At 39.8% G+C, this 18,947-nt stretch overlaps 1 protein-coding gene across 12 annotated transcripts in view; it reads left to right on the top strand.

Moving 5' to 3' along the window:
* Positions 1-18,947, top strand: part of PLEKHA5 (pleckstrin homology domain containing A5) — a 242,744-nt gene that overhangs the window by 93,934 nt on the left and 129,863 nt on the right. The window contains exons 4-5 of one of the 12 annotated variants that reach the window (XR_009543574.1): positions 537-692; positions 13,073-13,132. The exons of 7 other annotated variants lie outside the window; for them this stretch is intronic. Coding sequence is in view for 2 of the 5 variants with exons in the window: in XM_060166771.1 (XP_060022754.1) it covers positions 349-382 (34 nt within the window). In the remaining 3 variants the exon portion in view is untranslated. Of the gene's footprint in view, positions 1-348; positions 410-536; positions 693-13,072; positions 13,143-18,947 lie in introns of those variants that run through there. 4 more of the 12 variants (XM_060166771.1, XR_009543575.1, XM_060166772.1 and 1 more) reach the window with 4 other exon arrangements.

The following is an 18,947-nucleotide window of genomic DNA, read 5'->3' as shown; positions in this document are numbered from 1 at the left end:
GCCACACGCTAAGTAGATGCTAAGGGTTTGTCACTGCAATAAAAGTCATTGGGATATTTAGGTTTACTTTATGAAAATATGTTTTAAAATTTACAATTCTCCTTTTGTCAGACAGTAACAAATTATTGTGCAGAAGGTATTCCTTTACCAAAGACTTTTGCAAATATATGCCCTGGATTTTGCAGAGACTCTTCCTGTTATTTATTTATTTTTTTAATTGTACATTGCCTGGGCTCACTTTATTGCTATATATTTGGAAAAAAATTCCAGTTGTATTAGTTATTAAGATTGCATATTTTAAAAAGTCACAGGGCTTCTACTTTTTTTTCTCGTTGATACGCTCTGAAGATCTTTGAATTGGAAAGCAGTAAAATCTGAATAGGACTCTTTTACCAACAAGATGTATAGCGTGAGTACTAATGACTGATTGTTACTGTGTTGTGCTGAGGAATGTCATCCGTTTGTCCCAAAGAAGGAAGTGGTGACAGTGGTGGCTGTGGCTGCTTCTAACTTGTGGCTTATTTCTCCTCTTCAAGAGCCTGTTGCTTGGGGCTGGGAGTGGAAGTGGAGATTGACTGCAAGCGGGGCATAAGGGAACTTCTAGAGGTGATGGAAATGTTCTTGAAGTGGATGCGGTAATGGTTGCACGACCTATACATTTACTAAAAGTCACTGAATCGTGCACTTACCAGGTATGAGTTTCATGAGCGTAAATTTAACTTCAATAAAACTAAATAGAAACCGGTTTAGTCCTCCTTGCCTCATGTTCATTACTTCTCCCTTAACTGTCAGTTCTTCTCTTCACAGTTACTCTCGTCTCTTACCCCGCCTCTTTTCCACATTGTCTCAGCTATTGAAAATCCTTTTTTTTTGATAATTCTGCCTCCTTCGTAAGCTTACTGCCCTTTAGATCTCATTCAGACCATGGGTTTTGGGGTCCAAAATTTTGGATCCACATTCCTGTACTGATTATCAGTGACACTGGGTAAGCCTCTTGAGCCTCAGTCTCCAGATCTGTAAAATAGGTAGAATAATAATCAGATCTATTGCATAGGGATGTTGCTAATATTAAATGAACCCATATGTTTTTAACATTCTGTAAGTGTTATTTATTGCTTTTTTTTTTTTTTTTTTTTTTAAGCATCCTAACAGTTGAGTTAGCGTAGCAAGTTCCTGGTGAACACACCAACTAGGGAATCATAGCATAGCTGTACCACTTGCCAGCTGCGTGAACTTGGGAAAGACAGTTAAAAAGCTCTTTGCCTTCATCTTCTCACCTCTATTTGAGATTTTAAATAAAGTTATCACGTAACGTTGTTGCAGGGGCAAATGATGCAACCCTTGTAAAGTTTGTAGCACGGTGTCTGACAAAAAGTAAGCCCTCAGTAAATAATACTTGTTATTAAGTCTCTTGAGGACTCAGTCCCACCTGAGCCTTTCCTAAGCTGATTTTCAACCCCACAAGGCTATTAAAAAAGTGTTTCCGGGGTCTGTATTGGTGAGCCCCAGATGTATATTTCCTTCAGCCAATAGTAGATATCACCAGGGAGCTGTCAGGATGCTAATAAACTCCACCTGTTTCAAACTGAGCTAACTCTCCTTCCTGTCCGCTCTCCTTTTGCTGAATCACTCTCCCTGAGATGCAACCCTTACACCCGTCTTTTGCATCTGTCTTCTCTGGCTTAATTAGTCACCTCACTGCACCCACTTGCCCCAACCAGAATCCTTATAGTTGTACTCTAGTTTTCCATCTGTTTGACCCCTCCGTCCAGTCCAGCACCATATCCTATTGATTCTGTCCTTAAAATCTGTCAAATTTATTATTTCCTCTCCAGTCTTCCTCTTACTGTACTACTTTTGACTCTCCCTCTAATTCTCATATCAACGATCAGTCCCCAGCCATTAATCTCCCTTCCCTCATCCATTTTCTGCGGACGAGTTGCCATCAACAATATATTTAAAAACATAAATAGGACCATGTCAGTGCACTATTTAAAATTATTTCGTGGGAATTCCCTGGCAATCCAGTGGTTAGGACTCTACACTTTCACTGCCGAGGGCCCAGGTTCAATCCCTGGTTGGGGAAGTAAGGTCCTGGAGGCCGCATGGTGCAGCCAAAAAAAAAAAATTGTGTCTCTGAAGAGCTAGCAGTGATACATGTGTTCATTCATGTGCTTAGTGCATTCTAGAATTACTTGTAAAGTCTTTCATAAACTGTCCGTGTGCCTTGCTGGCCTCTTTCTGCTTTGCTGCCCCCATGCCATGCACACGCTTCCCGCCTTTCCCCACCCGTACGCATCTGCCCTGGCTTTCTGCCTTGCCCGTGTTGTTCCTTTGTTTGCTCTGAAAGGTCCTCTGAGGTATCCAGCTGCCTTTTTGTACCAGAACATCTTCATTCTTCCTGACAATCCTGCTCAAATTTAACTGATCTGTAAATCATGCAAAATTATTGTATCTTTAACATCCTCCCTTCCCTGTCTCTATCATTGTCTTTCAATTATTTATGTGTCCATCGCGCTCTGTAAACTGATGGGTACCTCAAACAACGGCTCTTAATCAGAGGAACCTCAAAATCATGTAGGGAGCTTCTTCATGACGTCTGGCCCCCACAACGAGTGTGCAGACTGAAAGATTTCTGGACCCTGAACGCGTGTGCTTGAGTGTGTTTTTGCTACCCAAATGATTCTGCTGTGACCCTCTGGTAAAAAACAAAACAACAAATTGCAATATAAGGCTCGTATGTTCATTTCCATTCTCCCTCCTCCCCTCCGCTTCCTGTGGTGAGGAATGAATGCCAGGTGTGTTTATTACACAGAGAGATCCACCCAACCTGGCATGTGTACATGCAGTGAAATGCACTAGAACTGTGTACGGTCTTCAGAGGTTGCTCACTCTTCATAGACATAGGTTATATCTTCTGTTGAATTTTTACAGATTCATCCATTCTTATCAGGGTAGCATTTGGGAAACTTTTTATCAGGTTTTGTGGGTAGAGAAAGCGTAAGCAAGTAAATTAAAGAATGAGTGATGAGAGAGAAAGATTTAAAAGAAGAGAAAAAAAACAGGACCTCTAGGTAAAATCAAAGGATACATGTAATTACAAGATGACCTCAAATTTGAATCAGACAGCTGAGGTCAGATTTTTAGGAGAGAGGAAGTTCAGTTTGAAGAGCTGTTAAGTGATACGGAAGAAAAAAAAGTGCTTTGGACAAGGGCTTTACTATGCCATGTGCTGGAATAAATGCCTCTTTCCCCTGTTTTTGTATCTGCCTGTCTTTCCAAAGTTGACTCTTCCATTCTGCATTTTAACACATGACCCTAACTCTCCCATTATTCAGGGTATAAAATGCTTCTGGCCAGCTGCTTCCAAGTACCATCCCAGAATAATGAGCTTCTTTGTCCTCTTTTCCCTCGTCCCAGTGTTGACACTTTCTGGTCCCCATACCAGTTCCCAGGTCCTCTGCTGTCCTCCCTCCCAGTCCCTGACCTGGCTGTTTCCTCTTCCTTCCCTCTCCTTTCTGGGCCAGATCCTCACTATTCATCTAGGCATTTCAAAAAGTTCACCCGCTCGCAAAACCTTTTCTGAATTCCCCTCATAGCGTGCTTTCTGTCTTCCCTCCAAACTCCAGAACACAGAGGAACCTCTCTTCTGCCGTGGTGATCTCACCTTAGTTATTTGTCCTCTTGCCTCATCGTCTGTAAGCTCTGCTGGAGACAGATAGTCTTTCTCGTTTTTTACTTCCACTCCACCCGCATTGCCTTGTACCATGTGTCATATATAGATTTTTTTGTTTGTTTGCTAGTTTTCAGTGAAGAACTTTTCCTTTCTCATTCAGGAATCATAGAGCTTTCCTTGAGTACTTTACTTTAGATAACTTACTCTTTCTACAGAATCCTCACCCTGACATGTACAGTACACAAAACTTACTAGACGTAACAGTACACGAGACATATGCATATTGACCATTTTTGATAATTTGCTTTTATTCTGTGTTCCTTCACTTCCTGTGCTTTTTCGTTAAAGATAGAATGTTTATGTAGCACACAGCACCCACAGACCTTGTAGTTGAACTTATGAATTTTTCTTTGGTACATTTCTTTGGTACATGCTTTGGTAGAATGCTAAAGAAACTAGTGTGTTGGTACGTTTCTTTGAATGTAACATTTTTGTTTTCTAGAAGGGTATTGGAATTAGATGTGGTTCCATAAATGGTTCTCTGTGTTTGTTTGTTTGTTTTAAAACTTTAACATTTTATTTTTTACAACCTCTCTGAACCTTTAAGGATCTTGTCCCACCATTTATGAGGGACCTTATCCCGGCTGCTACCATGGAGTTTGTCTATTTCCTATGCCTTCTTACTTTCCCAGGCCTTCCGTGTTAATTTGGGGGTTGGGGGAGGAGGGAGAGAGTTCACAAAATGAGACGTCTGTAGCAGGGCGGGGTATACGTAGTTTACAATAGGGAAGTGGTAGAAGTAACCAAGGAGGATTGTGAAGAAAGGAAAATCGTAAATTAGCACATGGGCCCATTTAAAGGGCAGCCCCACTCTGTCAGTGGTTTGCCGTCCCAGGCTGGGTGTGTGTTGAGTGCGTGGACACTTCCTAGTTTGCTTGTCTGCCCAAGGTGAAAATGGGAAGTGGACATTTGAGAATTGTCTGGTTGGTTTGGTGGGGCTGGCTGTATCTGCTGTGCTAGGTTTCTGTTTCTGGAAGACTGAACTGGTCATTGTGAGCAGAGGATAAGCTTCTTGACCATATTTCCATCATATAAAACTGTATGGTCTTTGCAGCAAGTTACTCAACAAACCAGGCAAATTAGTTACTTGGTGACAGAAACATGCATACACAAACTATTTGGTTGATTTGTGTGTGTGTGGCATTTTGGTAAAATTGTTCTTGAAAATGCAAACAAAAAAAATTAAGTCCTATTTAAAGCTTTATCAACATTTGGGTGAGGTCTGTTTTATATAAGCATGTAATCTGTTATATAATGTATAATCTATAGGTGAGAAAGATCCTATTTGCTATAGTTTGAAGAGAGCAGACATTTTTAATAAACACACTGAACATTCTAGTTTACTGATATTTACTAATATTTCCAAAGGAGAAATTAAAATACTACTAGATAGTTTGTAGATGGCTTTATTTAGTGAATAGGCAGGAGGACAGAAGAAGAGGTTAAAAAGTGAAATATGAAAGGCTTATAGTTTGCTTAATTTATCAGTGGTCAAATTTATTTTTGAGGATCACATCCTGGATATCTTGAAATTTCCAGTTCATTCCAGCATTTTGTTTGTATTTGTTTTTTTGCGGTACGCGGGCCTCTCACTGTTGTGGCCTCTCCCGTTGCGGAGCACAGGCTCCGGACGCGCAGGCTCAGCGGCCATGGCTCACGGGCCCAGCCGCTCCGCGGCATGTGGGATCTTCCCGGACTGGGGCATGAACCCGTGTCCCCTGCATCGGCAGGCGGACTCTCAACCACTGCGCCACCAGGGAAGCCCCATTCCAGCATTTTGGATGCTTATGTGGACATAGTTAATGAAACCTAAGGACTTGTTTGAATAACGGTATAGGAATAATCATTTCCAGTCACATCACGTTAAATGAGCCACAAAAATCATGAAGTTAAAAACAAATCGGTTATCATTGGGTGGTTCTGTTTAGTTTTTGCAGTAAATGATCTTCGACTGAATTTGCAGCTCTCGAATTTGGAAGTAGGCCATCACATGCTGACATGAAATACCAAGTCATTTAAATTAGATACCGAGCATGCTCATATGAAGTACTTATTCTTGGAGGCTGCAGTGTGGTTCAGTTTTCTTCTAGCGGAAATAGCAGAAAAGAGATCACGGTGTGCCCTTTTGTCATCATTCTGTCAGAGAGCATGTAATTTGTCTTTGGAAGCCAGAGGCCTGAGACAAAGAGAAGAATGCAGCTTTTAGCCAAAGGCTGTTTGGTGAGTTAATTAGCTGTTTTATTCTATTCTGTAATTCCTAGCAGGGCTCTGTCTTTACTTATATCTGCTGCTTGTTTTGTACTAAGCTGAAGCTTTATGTAGCAAGTAACTTAGCTGAGACTGGGAGAAAATTGTTTCCGCTGTCCAAATCTCAATCTTTTGAAACATTTTCAGTATATTTCTCAGGTGACAAGTTTGTAAATTGCTATGATGATATTCCTCCGTATTCTCCACAAGTTTCATTTGCTCACTGGTGCTGAATAACGCTGGCAGAATTGTGTGCTGAGGGAGTTCAGGATTTGTCTATGTGAACAGTTTAACATTTCTGTTCTTGTATTTTAATTAAATTGTGATTTGTGCTTTCACACTTTTAAACTGTATCTAATAAAGTAGTGGCCTAAGAGCAAGAATTTAGCCTAAGAGCAAGAATTTTTAAACCGTATGTAATAAAGTAATAGCATAAGAGCAAGAACTCTTCAAAGAGAATGAGAGGCTCCGTTGTGATAATATGTCCATGTATGTTACATAGGTGGTTCAAAAATAAATTGGCTTTATAATATAATTGGTCATTTAAAATACTCTAAAATAAAATGAGATTGACAACACTTTGTGAAATATGTTACAGTTATTCAGGATTCATATTTGGAATTTGTTCTGTTTTTAGCTATTGAATTAGCTACAGAAGTGTTGGAAGTACAATAATAGTTTTGCCATTTGGGACTCTTCTCACTTCCCTTGAGCTCATATATGGTGATTGCTAGGCAGATAATCTTACTTAAATGTTTTGTGATTATTTTCTGTTATCCAACATGTTCATGTTTTACCATGAAGTTAAAGGGGGGAAATCTTTTTTTGCAATTTTTTGTCATGTTATCTTCTCATAACATCAGGCAACATTTAAAATCTGTAAATTATTATTTCATAATGAACATGATTTTTATTATATATTTATAATAGATAAACTTGGCAAGCAAATCTTCAGGGTATTCTCCTAGAAATTAAAATTGCATACTCTGCTCGAGATAAATCGTTGTATTTTTTGAAGATTTGAAGAAAAAGCATAAAATTACCATATTTATTTCCTTGGGGGAAAATCATGTTTGTGAGTAAACGGAAATGTCAGGTAGGGAATTTGAGGTATAGAAGGTGCATTAAAGAGCTCTAGAAAAACGATGAGGGGGTGGGAGGAATAGGAAAAGAATACTAAAAGCCCGGTGCCTTCAAACGCCAGGCAATTATGTGATGCTTTCCTGAAATATCTTTATTTTGAGAGCTGCCCCCACTATGCCATTTTCCAGGATTGGCACATGTGAAGGAGGTGGGTGTATACTTAAGCTTGTATATTCATGGAAAAGGGAGGATTAGCAGTTAGAGATGAGCACTGCATGACAATACTCAAAAACTCTATCCCCACTTCAAAATACTGACTCACTTGTGTGCCCTTGGGTGGCAGCTACACCCTGTTTATTTACACTTATTTTTAATATAATATTTTACCATGGTAATAGGAGGTTCATTTAAGGTTTCTAAAGTAATAAGATGATTTCTTGGACTGTTGCAGAGATTCATGAGGGCTGTAAGTCATTCACAGATAGCTACTGTGGGGAAAGAAGCAAGTATTGCTTTTACAGAGTCCTATCAGCTGTTTTCTTTTTTAATTAAAAATATTTCAAATGTGTAAGTTCTCTGTGGTCTTCAGAAATACACATTCCATGTCTATTATATAAGTAGAAGATTACAGATTTTAACTTTTTCCCCCATATTTACTCACGAAATAATCATGAAATTTGCATGGCAAAATGATACTTTACACTGCTTTCTCTTACGTATTTAGTCCCATTTACCTCTAATCATAGATCTTCAGTAGAAGAGAAATGGATAATAAGCAGAAGATTTATTAAAGAAAAATATTAAGGAATACTGGGAAAATGAAAAGACGGGACTATGAAAAGAAAAATTACTGATGACAAGGATTTCTTTGCCAGGTTTCTAAAGATTAAGTGTATACCTGTATATTTTGTTCATTTCCAAATCATTAAGTTCAGGTACTCACTTATTAAACTTAGCATCTACCAATTAAGGAGCATTTATTTTCATAGCTTTTATGGAGTTCAGTAGTGCTTAGAGATCCTGAGTGGTGTTACTTGAAAATGGGGGCAGTGGTCAATTAAGTCTGGGTAATAATGGGCCAGGAGGCCTTGTTTATAGCACAACTTCTTGGCCTTTGACATCTTGTTCAGAACTTTTCCCTCTGGAATATGGTTTACTTTTGAAAAGAAAAACCAATACATGATATTAAACATTTAGCAAACATTTTAGTAATTCTGAATATGTATTTCTTATATTGAAATATATGGAAAAGTGAAGGAAGAAATATGGGTTTGCATATATCTTCCAGAAAATTACCTCAGTTCTTTTCTCATTTTGTATTTAGAAGAACCGTCTTAGAATTACAATGTAAATGGGATTTAGAGGGTATGATTAAATTTGGTGATAGAAATGGTGATATAAGCTAAAATTACATTCTTAAAAGCCCCAAATGCTAGAAGTGTAGGCAGTGAATACCCTGTGGAGGATTTGGGGCACAATATGACCAAGTAAAGATTTTGATAATTCTCACAAGTTCTAATTCATACTCTTAAAGTTACGCCTAGATTAGTCCCGTGGAGAAACAATTAATTTTTAAAATATGATTTGTAATGGGAAATAACGTGTTTATAATCTGTTGGGCCTGGGTTCTAATCTAGCTTTTGCCACTTGTAACTGTAGGCAAGTATCTGCATTTCTCTATTTTCTGTGTTTTCAATAGTAAACAGAAATGTCAGTACTTTTCTTATGGATTTATAGGAATTGAATTTTATAAAAATAACCCAAGGATGATGTTAGTCAAAAAGTAGGTGTTGAATAAATGTGTCTCCTTAATTTCCTTTCCAAACAATTATATATTTTCTGTATTAAAGTTTTTTCAAAATATTACCTATCAGCTGTCTGAAATATCAGATTCATAGAAGTATACTGATTTGTAAATAATAATGTACTTGGAATCTCTTTATAATAATATATTTTTAAAACCTGAATGCATACATGATAAAATGTTAAAAGGGTCTCAGTTGCTTAGCCAACTTCTATAAATGGAATAACTGCTAGATACCTGTTATGTTCCAGCTGTGTTTGACCTGGTAGACAAAGTGATAAATATTTTAGCTAAAAAGTACCTCAAATTTGTTTCTATTAGTATATAAACAATGTTAGATAAATAAAATCACACTTATTGAAGTGTGAACTCCTAACTTAGTGGAAACCCAACTGTACCTGGTACACAATTGGCACTTACTAAATGTTTATTGAATTAAAACATTTTCCATCTCATATTTTTCAATCCATATCAATGAATAACCTATTTAAGAGCTTATATTTTCGGTTCTTTTTGGTTCTTTTGTGAAACTTGCTGTTTTTTAAAAAACAAAGACCTTTTCACACTACTATTGTTTAAGAAACACATTAAAATTATCAGACTCTGTTATGTAATCGCCCTATGAGCCAATAATAAGAATAGATAGGGCCTTTTTTTTTTTTTTTTTTTTTTGCAGTACGCGGGCCTCTCACTGTTGTGGCCTCTCCCATTGCAGAGCACAGGCTCCGGACGCGCAGGCTCAGCGGCCATGGCTCACGGGCCCAGCCGCTCTGTGGCATGTGGGATCTTCCCGAACCGGGGCACGAACCCGTGTCCCCTGCGTCAGCAGGTGGACTCTCAACCACTGCGCCACGAGGGAAGCCTGGGACTTTTTTTTTTTTAACTGTAAACAATTCTTTGTTGACCTTGATAGAATTTTACAATTACTTGTAGCCAAGAAGCCTGGAACTCTGCGGCCCATCCATTGAAAATTTGGTTAAATCTGGCCCAACATAGTCCTTATAGAGAGCAAAGTTGTTCAGCTATCAGAGACTGAATGGGTGCGTGGGTTGGCACTGGAAGAATACCTCAAATGCTTTGTCTTTGGGGCCATAGCCATTGTACACTAGCTTCTCTCTAGTACATTTCTTCTAACACTGGCTTTTTGGCTAATTCAAGGTCAGTTAACTAACTCGATATTAAACTTTTAATGAGAGCTCAGGGGCATGAATGATTTAAGATATGTGCGTCAAAATATACGTATATGTAATCCCCTTACTTAACCTAACGTAACATAACTCTTTAAATAGGCTCTTAATAGATGCTCACTAAACCCTCAGCAAATTCATGTGAGTTCCCCCTCAGTCTGTTGTTTCCTCGATGTTGTGTTGATGGTGCCCAGATTACCTGCTCCAGTTCAGGTTGTCAGCCTCTCTTGGTTGCACTTCCTGACTTAGTGTCTTCCTGGTTCTTTTTTCTCATCTAGATCCTTCTTAGCAACCTTTTACCAAGTACTTGCTTGCATTTATAGCTCAGACATTTAGTCCAGGAATCACATTTCAGTATTTGTGTCTTAGGTTCGTTTTGCTCTTTCTCCCTGTTAATCTTGGATTCGCTCATGCATAAGCTTTTTTTTTGGCCATCGTGCCGCTTGCGGGGATCGTAGTTCCCCGACCAGGGATCAAACCCAGGCCCCCTGCAGTGGAAGCGCAGAGTCCTAACCACTGGACCGCCAACGAGTTCCCAGGATGCACTCATCCAAATCTTTGCTCGCACCTAGCACAGAAGAAAGGGACTTTCGGTTAGCCACATGCATGGGATCGGTCTTGCCTAACTTACTCTAAACATTTTCAGTTTTGTGTAACCTGTATTTCTGCAGGTGTCGTCAGTTTGAGCAATAAAAAGTAAGAACTACAGGTCAGAATAAACGTTAAAAATAATAACAGCAACAATAACAATAGCCTTACAGGAATTCCCTGGTGGTCCAGTGGTTGGGACTCCGTGCTCCCAATGCAGGGGGCATGGGTTGTATCCCTGGTGGGGGAACTAAGATCCCACATGCTGCATGGCCCGGTGAAAAACAAAAACAAAAACAATAGCCTTACATCATTTCCAAAAAAATATCTTCCTCCCACCCGTGTTAAGCTTAATGTTCGAATGCAAACAAACCGTCTCAGGCTCTACCGTTTCTAGAATGTCTTTGTTACGTTTGATTGACCAGCTATGGGCATGCTCTCCTAGCCAAATCTGCCACACAGATTTTCTTAGGGGTTTTAAGCCTTAAAACGGTTTGAACTACAATGTACTGTAATAACCTCAGAACGACTTCTCCTCAGCAGCTCTTTAGCCCACTGGCCCCGAACTGAATTTTAAACTTTTTCTCTTCCCTCATGACGAGGTGCTAGTTCTTCCCCATTATCCTGAATGCTGCCAGGGAAGTTACAGAATGGCCTTTAGTTTACTTGAGTCTCCAGCCTTCTGCCTCTTCAGTGAAACACATCAGACTCACGTGGAGGTGAAATACCTGTTGGCTGGTCCGCCGGCCCACCCACTCACTTGAGGGGCTCTTTGTTTTGATTTTGCTTTGAAAAATTGATAGTTTGATTTGGTTAGCAGTTGAGGCTCTTATTCTGGCACCTCTGTTAAATTTGAAATTAATCCAAACTGTGTTTTTTCTTGCTTTAACCTAACAAGTGTACAAGTTCTCAAATACTATTGTATTCTGAGAAGGGCGGGTCCAAATGGTACCGGATCTGGGGGCAAGGACTCCTACCCCGAGCTACTTGGGAGCCTGAGATGGGCTTGGTTGCTTTACCCCAGGACGCTCTGCAGATTGAATTTCGGTCTTGGTTGGTCTCTGAGAGTGGCCATAGACCAAGTTTCTTATTAAGCCTAGCATAGAATTGGTATTTTGGTGGTTTAGTAGCCATATTTACTCCACTGTAAAGGACTAGACATTAAAAGTGCAGTTTAGAGAACCTTTAATGAAAAATACGTGTCTTACTAAAATCCGGCAAATATTCTGAGATTTTTATTTCTGACATTTTTCACATATAAGTTTAAAATCTACTTCGCGAAGACAGAAAAATCACAAGTCGAGAACAGAGGATCTGTGACTTATTTAATGCAGATGGAATTTCCCCTGCCCAAAGCCATCATTTAGCATGGATGATTTCCAATGGAAGAGGTTCAGAATTAAGGATAGGGATCTTCTCCAGCCTTCTTCATGTCTGGTAGATAGCTTGTCTGCTGTCTAGCACACATCTCTGAGGTTTTTTTGAATGGTTCTGATGAACTATGTTAGAAATTTTTTTCCTGTCTGTCTGAAAGGAAAGTATGCTTTGGATATAAGAATAAATTTGTCTTGGAACTATACTTTTTCCTTAAGAATAAATCTCTGAAATTGCAGTTTAAGTCAATGAGAAAGTATGATTTTTCTCGACTAAAAACAACTTTTTAAGTGTTTCAGAAGCATATCTTTCCTTTGAGGCCAAGTTGCTTATGGCAAGAAAGGGAGAACTGTGGCAGTTAACGTCTAGCCAACAAAATCCATCTGGGAGATGGATAATTTAATCTTAGTAAATAGTGCAAAAATCTTTCTGTGTCAAAAAATAGAAATTGTAGGGCAAAGGATGTGAAGATCGGGAAACTTAATCAGCATGTCTGTTTCCTGGTTGGTTAGAGACGTTCTCATTTTCACTACCTTTTTTCCTCTACTTCCCTAAAGAGTTAATAATGAAGCAAGAGTTTTTTTCCATAACCAAGGAGTTGACCGGTTTGTAGATTTTAGCAGTGGCATTTGAGACAGTTACTGATGTAATTCTAGACATCAACCTGAAGCTTAGCACATTGGATGCTTTTTAGGACTTATGGAGGAAGATTACGTTGTACCCTTTTTCTTTTTTAATACTTAAAAATTACCTTAAAAATACTGTAAAGGTATTATAGGCCTACAAAGGATAGGCGTAAAAATACCCATATACTCACTATCTAGTATAAGAGGAAAGAAATTGCCAGTACATTTTAAACCGTGTACTGCATGTGTACCATTTACGACTGCACTGCACATTTCAATTATTTTGGCATAGCTGAGAAGTGATTTAATATTATATGTATAATTCCTTATTTAATGTTAGATTTCTATCATATATTTGTAAATAATTTTAAGAGACAACAATATATTGTTCAGTTTCTCTTTTTTCCTCCTGTTTTTTGTACAACAGATTTGAATCTTCGATAGTGTTTTCCTCTGTATAAAATTGTTCTCAAGAGTAACTGAAGCTACTTGGTCAGGTAACTAAGATGGTGACTTTCAGCAGTATTGGGGGATCGTGTTAGGGCTGGACTAGAAAGACCATAGCTGTAGGAGCAGTTTTTGTAAAACAGCTGGATTGTGAGTATAAAGAAAGGAAGATAGTGGAAGTTGCTCCTTCACAACTTTGGGACATTGTTCTTGGGTCTTGTAAAACCCCCCTCCCCTGGCTAAGTAATGGTCCCTGGATGTGTACTGATCATGTTCTAGTCCCTGGAACCTGAAAGGTCACCTTATATGGCAAAAATTTTGTACCTTGAGATGGGGACATTATCCTGGATCATGGGAGCTGGGACTAAATATAATCACGAGTGTCCTTATAAGGGGAGGTGGGCAAGGGGAGATTTCAGGCATAAGAGGAGAAGTCAGTGTGACCCCAGAGGCAAAGATGGAATGTTGGGGCCGCAAGCCAAGGAATGCCAGCAGCCACCAGCACCTGGAAGAAGCAAGGAACTGATTCTCCTCTAGAGCCTCCCTGAGGGATCGTGGCCCTGCCAACACCTTGATTTTGATGCAGTGAACCTAATTTCAGCCTGATTTCTGGTCTCCAGAACTGTGAGAGAATAAATTTCTATTGTTTTAAGCTGCCAATGTTGTGCTAATAGTCCTAAGAAACTAATAGAACACCACCAAACTGGGTTCATTGGGACACTCACCTTCCACCTTTGTCATGTCAGCCTTCACAAACCTCTGCCAGGCTGCACAGTTCCTTCTATGAGATCTGTCACACTATCAGTGTGTAGGTATAATCTCACAGCCTGAACGAGGTACCCAAAGACTTGGGTATTATTAATCCTACTTAGCTCTGAGACTTTGAGGAATTCCTGTGTAAACATACCTGCCTTGCTCTAAAAAGGATTGAGACAGCTTGCTCACACATGTGAAAGCAACACAGGGAGAGAACTTTAATTTAAAACAAATAAGAAAGATGACACATAGAAAAATAGTGATAGAAAAATAATGAAGTCAGGAGAGACTTTGAATAAGTCACTTTACCTCTGCTGGCCTTTGATTCTCAACTTCAGAAATAGGCCTGTTATTACCATCCATGTGAGGATTAGGTTGAAAATTATAAAATGCTGCTAATGTATTAAGGTGTTTTATAATTGTCATTACCATGTTTTACCCCATGAGCACAGTGTTTGCTGATTGAATTACTGGAAGAGATGGAGTTCTTTTTCCTCTTTGTACGTTAACACAAAACATCTTGCAAATCATATATCTGATAAGAGACTTGTATCTAGAATTAATTTTTTAAATTCCCACAGCTCAATCATAAAAAGATAAATACCCCAATTTAAAAATGGGCAAAAGATCTGAATGAACATTTCGCCAAAGAAGAGTAAGTACCTGCAAAGATGCTAGACATCATTAGCCATCACAGAAATGCAAATCAAATCCATAATGAGCTATCATTTCAGACCCACTAGGATAGCTCTAATCAAAAAGATGGGCAATAACACGTGTTAGCAATGGTGTGGAAAAATTACAGCTCTCCTCCATTGTTGGTGGGAATATAAAATGATGCAGCTGCTTTGAAAAGCAGTTTGATAGTTCGTCAGAAAGCTAAACATGGAGTTACCAGATGACCGGGTAGTTCCACTCCTTGTTATATATCCAAGAGATTTGAATACATATGTGTATACAAAACATGTACGTGAACATTCCTCCTAGCGTTATTCAGAATAGCCTCAAAATGGAAACAACTCATGACGGCTCGTAAATGGATGAATAAAATGCACTCTATCCATACAATGGAATACTGCTTGGTGACAAAAAGAAACGAAGTACTAATACATGCTATAACATGAGTGAGCCTTGAAAACATTATGCCAAATAAAAGAAGTCATTCACAAAGGACCACATATTATATGATTCCATTTATATGAAATATCCAGCATAGGCAAATCTGTGGAGACAGAAAATAGATTGGAGGTTTCCAGGAGCTGGGGAGAGAAGGTAATGAGCGACTACTCACGGGTACAGGTTTTCTTTTGGGGTGATGAAAATGTTCTAAAATTGATTATGGTGATAGTTGCCTAATTTTATGGCTATCTAAAAACAATTGTACAATTTAGGGCTTCCCTGGTGGCGCAGTGGTTGGGAATCTGCCTGCCAATGCAGGGGACGCGGGTTCGAGCCCTGGTCTGGGAAGATCCCACATGCTGCGGAGCAACTAAGCCCATGAGCCACAACTACTGAGCCTGCGTATCTGGAGCCTGTGCTCCGCAGCGGGAGAGGCCGCGACAGTGAGAGGCCCACGCACCGCGATGTAGAGTGGCCCCCGCTCGCCACAACTGGAGAAAGCCCTCTCACAGAAACGAAGACCCAACACAGCCAAAAATAAATAAATAGATAAATAAATAAATTAAAAAAAAAACCAATTGTACAATTTAAATGATTGAATTCTATGGTATATGAATCCAAAAATCTGTTATTTTTTAAAGTAATGCTAGATTTCGTAAAGAAATTAGAAAATACAGAAAACTGTAAAGGCCATAAAAACTACTGGTAATTTCACCAACAGAGAAACCAAGAACATTATTTATATATTGCCTTCTGGTTTTTGTCCCCATATGTGTAACCCCCCCCCAATGTATACACATTTTCTTTCGTAATGGGTACCATCTGGAATATACAATGTTACAATTCTACCTTTTCACTAACAGTTTATTTTGAGCATTTTCCAAAAGATTTTTAAAATAATTTTATTGTAAAAAGTGATACGTGCTTATTGTAGAAAATGTTTTTAAAAATGAACAAGTAAAAAAGAAAATCATTCATGATCCTGTTTTAATATTGATATTTTGCTGGCGGCTCTTGATTTTTGTATGTTCAGTTTTAACCTGACAGTATTGAATAATGGCTGTCTTAACTTCAAATGACTTTTCCATATCTAATTTATGTGGTTTTTTCCCCTTATTAGCTAATGCCTGTTAGCTCAGTCTGTCTTTCAGTCACTTCTTTTTAATTTCATTTTGAAGCACCAGAGTTACTGAGTAGTAAGATAGAGGAAGTAATTGAATCTCAGTCATGCTGAGTTTGAAAAAGTAGATGAAATTAGTGATTTTATGCTTCTTTCCATTACAAGGATTAGAAAAATTTTAAATATGGAGTAGCATCAACCGAAATCAAAAGAGAAAGAATTCCTTTAGTTTTAATAAAAATATAAAGCATCTGTTAAACTATTACTTCTATGTAAATGTGTTGATAAGTAGGTTTTGAAAAGTTAATCTGTGCTCACATGTTTAGTTTTCGTCTTAAGTATTTATAACTTTCGAAATGTTATGTGATCAGTATGCTCATAAATTCCCCAAATATTTCATGTACTTCATGTTAGCAGTTGTTGAGTGCCTGTTATCTCATATAATCCTCACAACTGTCTGTGGGAAAGGTATTATTATCCCCATTTCAGAAACAGGAAAGCATGTTGAGAGCGGTTCTTTGAAGTTCACAGAGCCTGGTAGGTAGCGGAGCCAGGATGTAAACCCAGATTTAAGTAACTTCAGAATTCTTCATCTCCAACCTGAAGAACTCTTGTGTTTTTTATATTGTTCCAACCCCCGTGCTAGATTCTGGTGAGCCTCAGACAGCTCTGAATCTGACCAGTAGAGGGGAACAGGGTCTAAAAAGATAATTTCTGTCAAATAATTAAATAAACATTTACACATTCCAGACCAGGTGACCTGAATCTCCAAAGAGGGGCAAGGGATCCTTCTGGGGCGAGTACTTAGGACAGGAAGAGAAGTGTGCAGCGTGGGAGATGGCACAGCGGAGGAGGTGATCCCTGCTGCCAGGGACCTGAGAGCGTGGGTGGCTCCCCAGAGGACATGATGTCTGTGCTGGGTGTTGAACGATGATTCAGAATTTGCTAGGCAGAAGAGCAGGGATGGGTCGCAGTCAGAACAGAGTGACCAGCAAGACTAAAGGCTTGTAGATCTCTTCAAGGAGCAGTTATTCCAGGGCTGCTAGAGTATTGGGGGTGAGGAACTTGGGGACAGGGAGCTCAGGAGGTGAGGAGGGCAGGTCCCTGTAGCACTGGTGGGCCATTTGTAAGAGTTTAAGTAGGAGAGCAGAGCAGGACAAATTTGTGTATTAGAAAGATAAACCTGCCACGGTGTGGAGGATACTTTGTAGGAGGAGGAGGCTGGGCCTGGATTCCTTAATGTTTGAAAGTGAGACCAGGATTTCAAACTAGGGCAGGAGAAAGGGAGAGAGGATTGGTGCAGTGGATGTTAAGGTGGCAGAATCTTAGGGTTCGATGAGCTGGGAAAGGGGAGAGCAAAGGGGTGGGGAAATCCAGCATTTGGATTATATTTGAGATGAGAAATTTAGGAGAGAAACAGGTTTAGCTGGGAATAAAGAGGTTTGGACATTTTGAGTTTGAAACATGGGTAGGATATTCCTTTTGCCGAGAGAGCACAAATTAGTTATAGGACCCCACAGAGCGGGGGAAAATACCAGCCAAGAGATGTAGATCAGAATGTATAGGTTTAATGAAAACACCAGTATTGTTATTGTGTGATACCTGGAGTCGTTAAATAAAGACTGAATTACATCGCTTAAGGATGGAGAGTGTAAATGAAGGGGGATTGAAGATAGAACCTGAAAGGAAACCGCATGTCTGTGGGGGGCAGAGGAGACCTGGAGGAGATCGTCAGCAGGAGAGAAGCAGAGGAGTGAGGTTAGGAAAACCAGGACCATTAACCATATCAAGTGCTGCACGTCAGTCCTCTGAGGTGATGGCCAAGAAGCGGCCTTTGACTTTGTCCATTAGGAAGACATCAGCGACCTTCACTGAGGGAGAGGATGGAAGCGGGGTGACAGTCAGTGGAGGAGTGAAGGGGGGCAGGGGGAGTGCACGCAACCAGTGTGAACTAGTCTTTGGGCTGAGAAAGAAAAGAGAAATTCATTGACAAGATGCGTTAAAGAATGGGAATGGCTAAAGTGTGATTTTTAGCTGGTAAAGTAGGAGCCAGGAGAGAGGAGATTGAAGATGCAGGAAAGAGAAGAAACATTGTTAGAACAAGGTCCCAGGGAACTTGGGAAGAAAACAGGTCAAGGATATAAAATGGGGGGCAGGCATCTCATCTTCTGAAGACTTGAAGGAAGAAATAAGAATGGACGTAACTTACAGTTAAGATTTGAGCTGTAGGGCAACAAATGTTTACTAGGGGGCACAGGAAGGATTAGGTAGGTAGCTTAAGGAGAGTGACAAAAAGTTTTAGAGTGGCTGCTGAAGTAAAAGCAGGTTTAAAAGTTGCCTGCCAGGCTTCCCTGGTGGCGCAGTGGTTGAGCGTCTGCCTGCCGATGCAGGGGACACGGGTTCGTGCCCCGGTCCGGGAAGATCCCACATGCCGCGGAGCGGCTGGGCCCGTGAGCCATGGCCACTGAGCCTGCGCGTACGGAGCCTGTGCTCCGCAACGGGAGAGGCCACGGCAGTGAGAGGCCAGCGTACCGCGAAAAAAAAAAAAAAAAAAGTTGCCTGCCAAGTGGTGTTAAATCTGAAGCTGGAAACCAGGAATTGTTAATCACATCAATCTGCACGGGTAGATAGATGCTGCCTTTTATTTGAAAGCAAGCATTTTTCTTTTCTTTTCATCCCCTCCCCTCCCCTCCCCTCCCCTCCCCTCCCCTCCCCACCTCTCCTCTCCCCTTCCCTTCTTTTTCTCCAGAATTTATTTGCTTCCTAAAAACTAGTCCTCCCCTTCTTTTGCAATACTTGAAATCCCTGTCAGTTTGTTTCTTTAGGTTAGCCAAAAGTTTTTTTTTTTCAAATGTGAAAT

Source organism: Lagenorhynchus albirostris, chromosome 11 (genome assembly GCF_949774975.1).
Source record: "Lagenorhynchus albirostris chromosome 11, mLagAlb1.1, whole genome shotgun sequence".
NCBI classification, from domain to species: Eukaryota; Metazoa; Chordata; class Mammalia; order Artiodactyla; family Delphinidae; genus Lagenorhynchus; species Lagenorhynchus albirostris.
The sequence above is the reverse complement of the archived record's forward strand: the minus strand, read 5'-3'. Positions and strand labels throughout refer to the sequence as shown.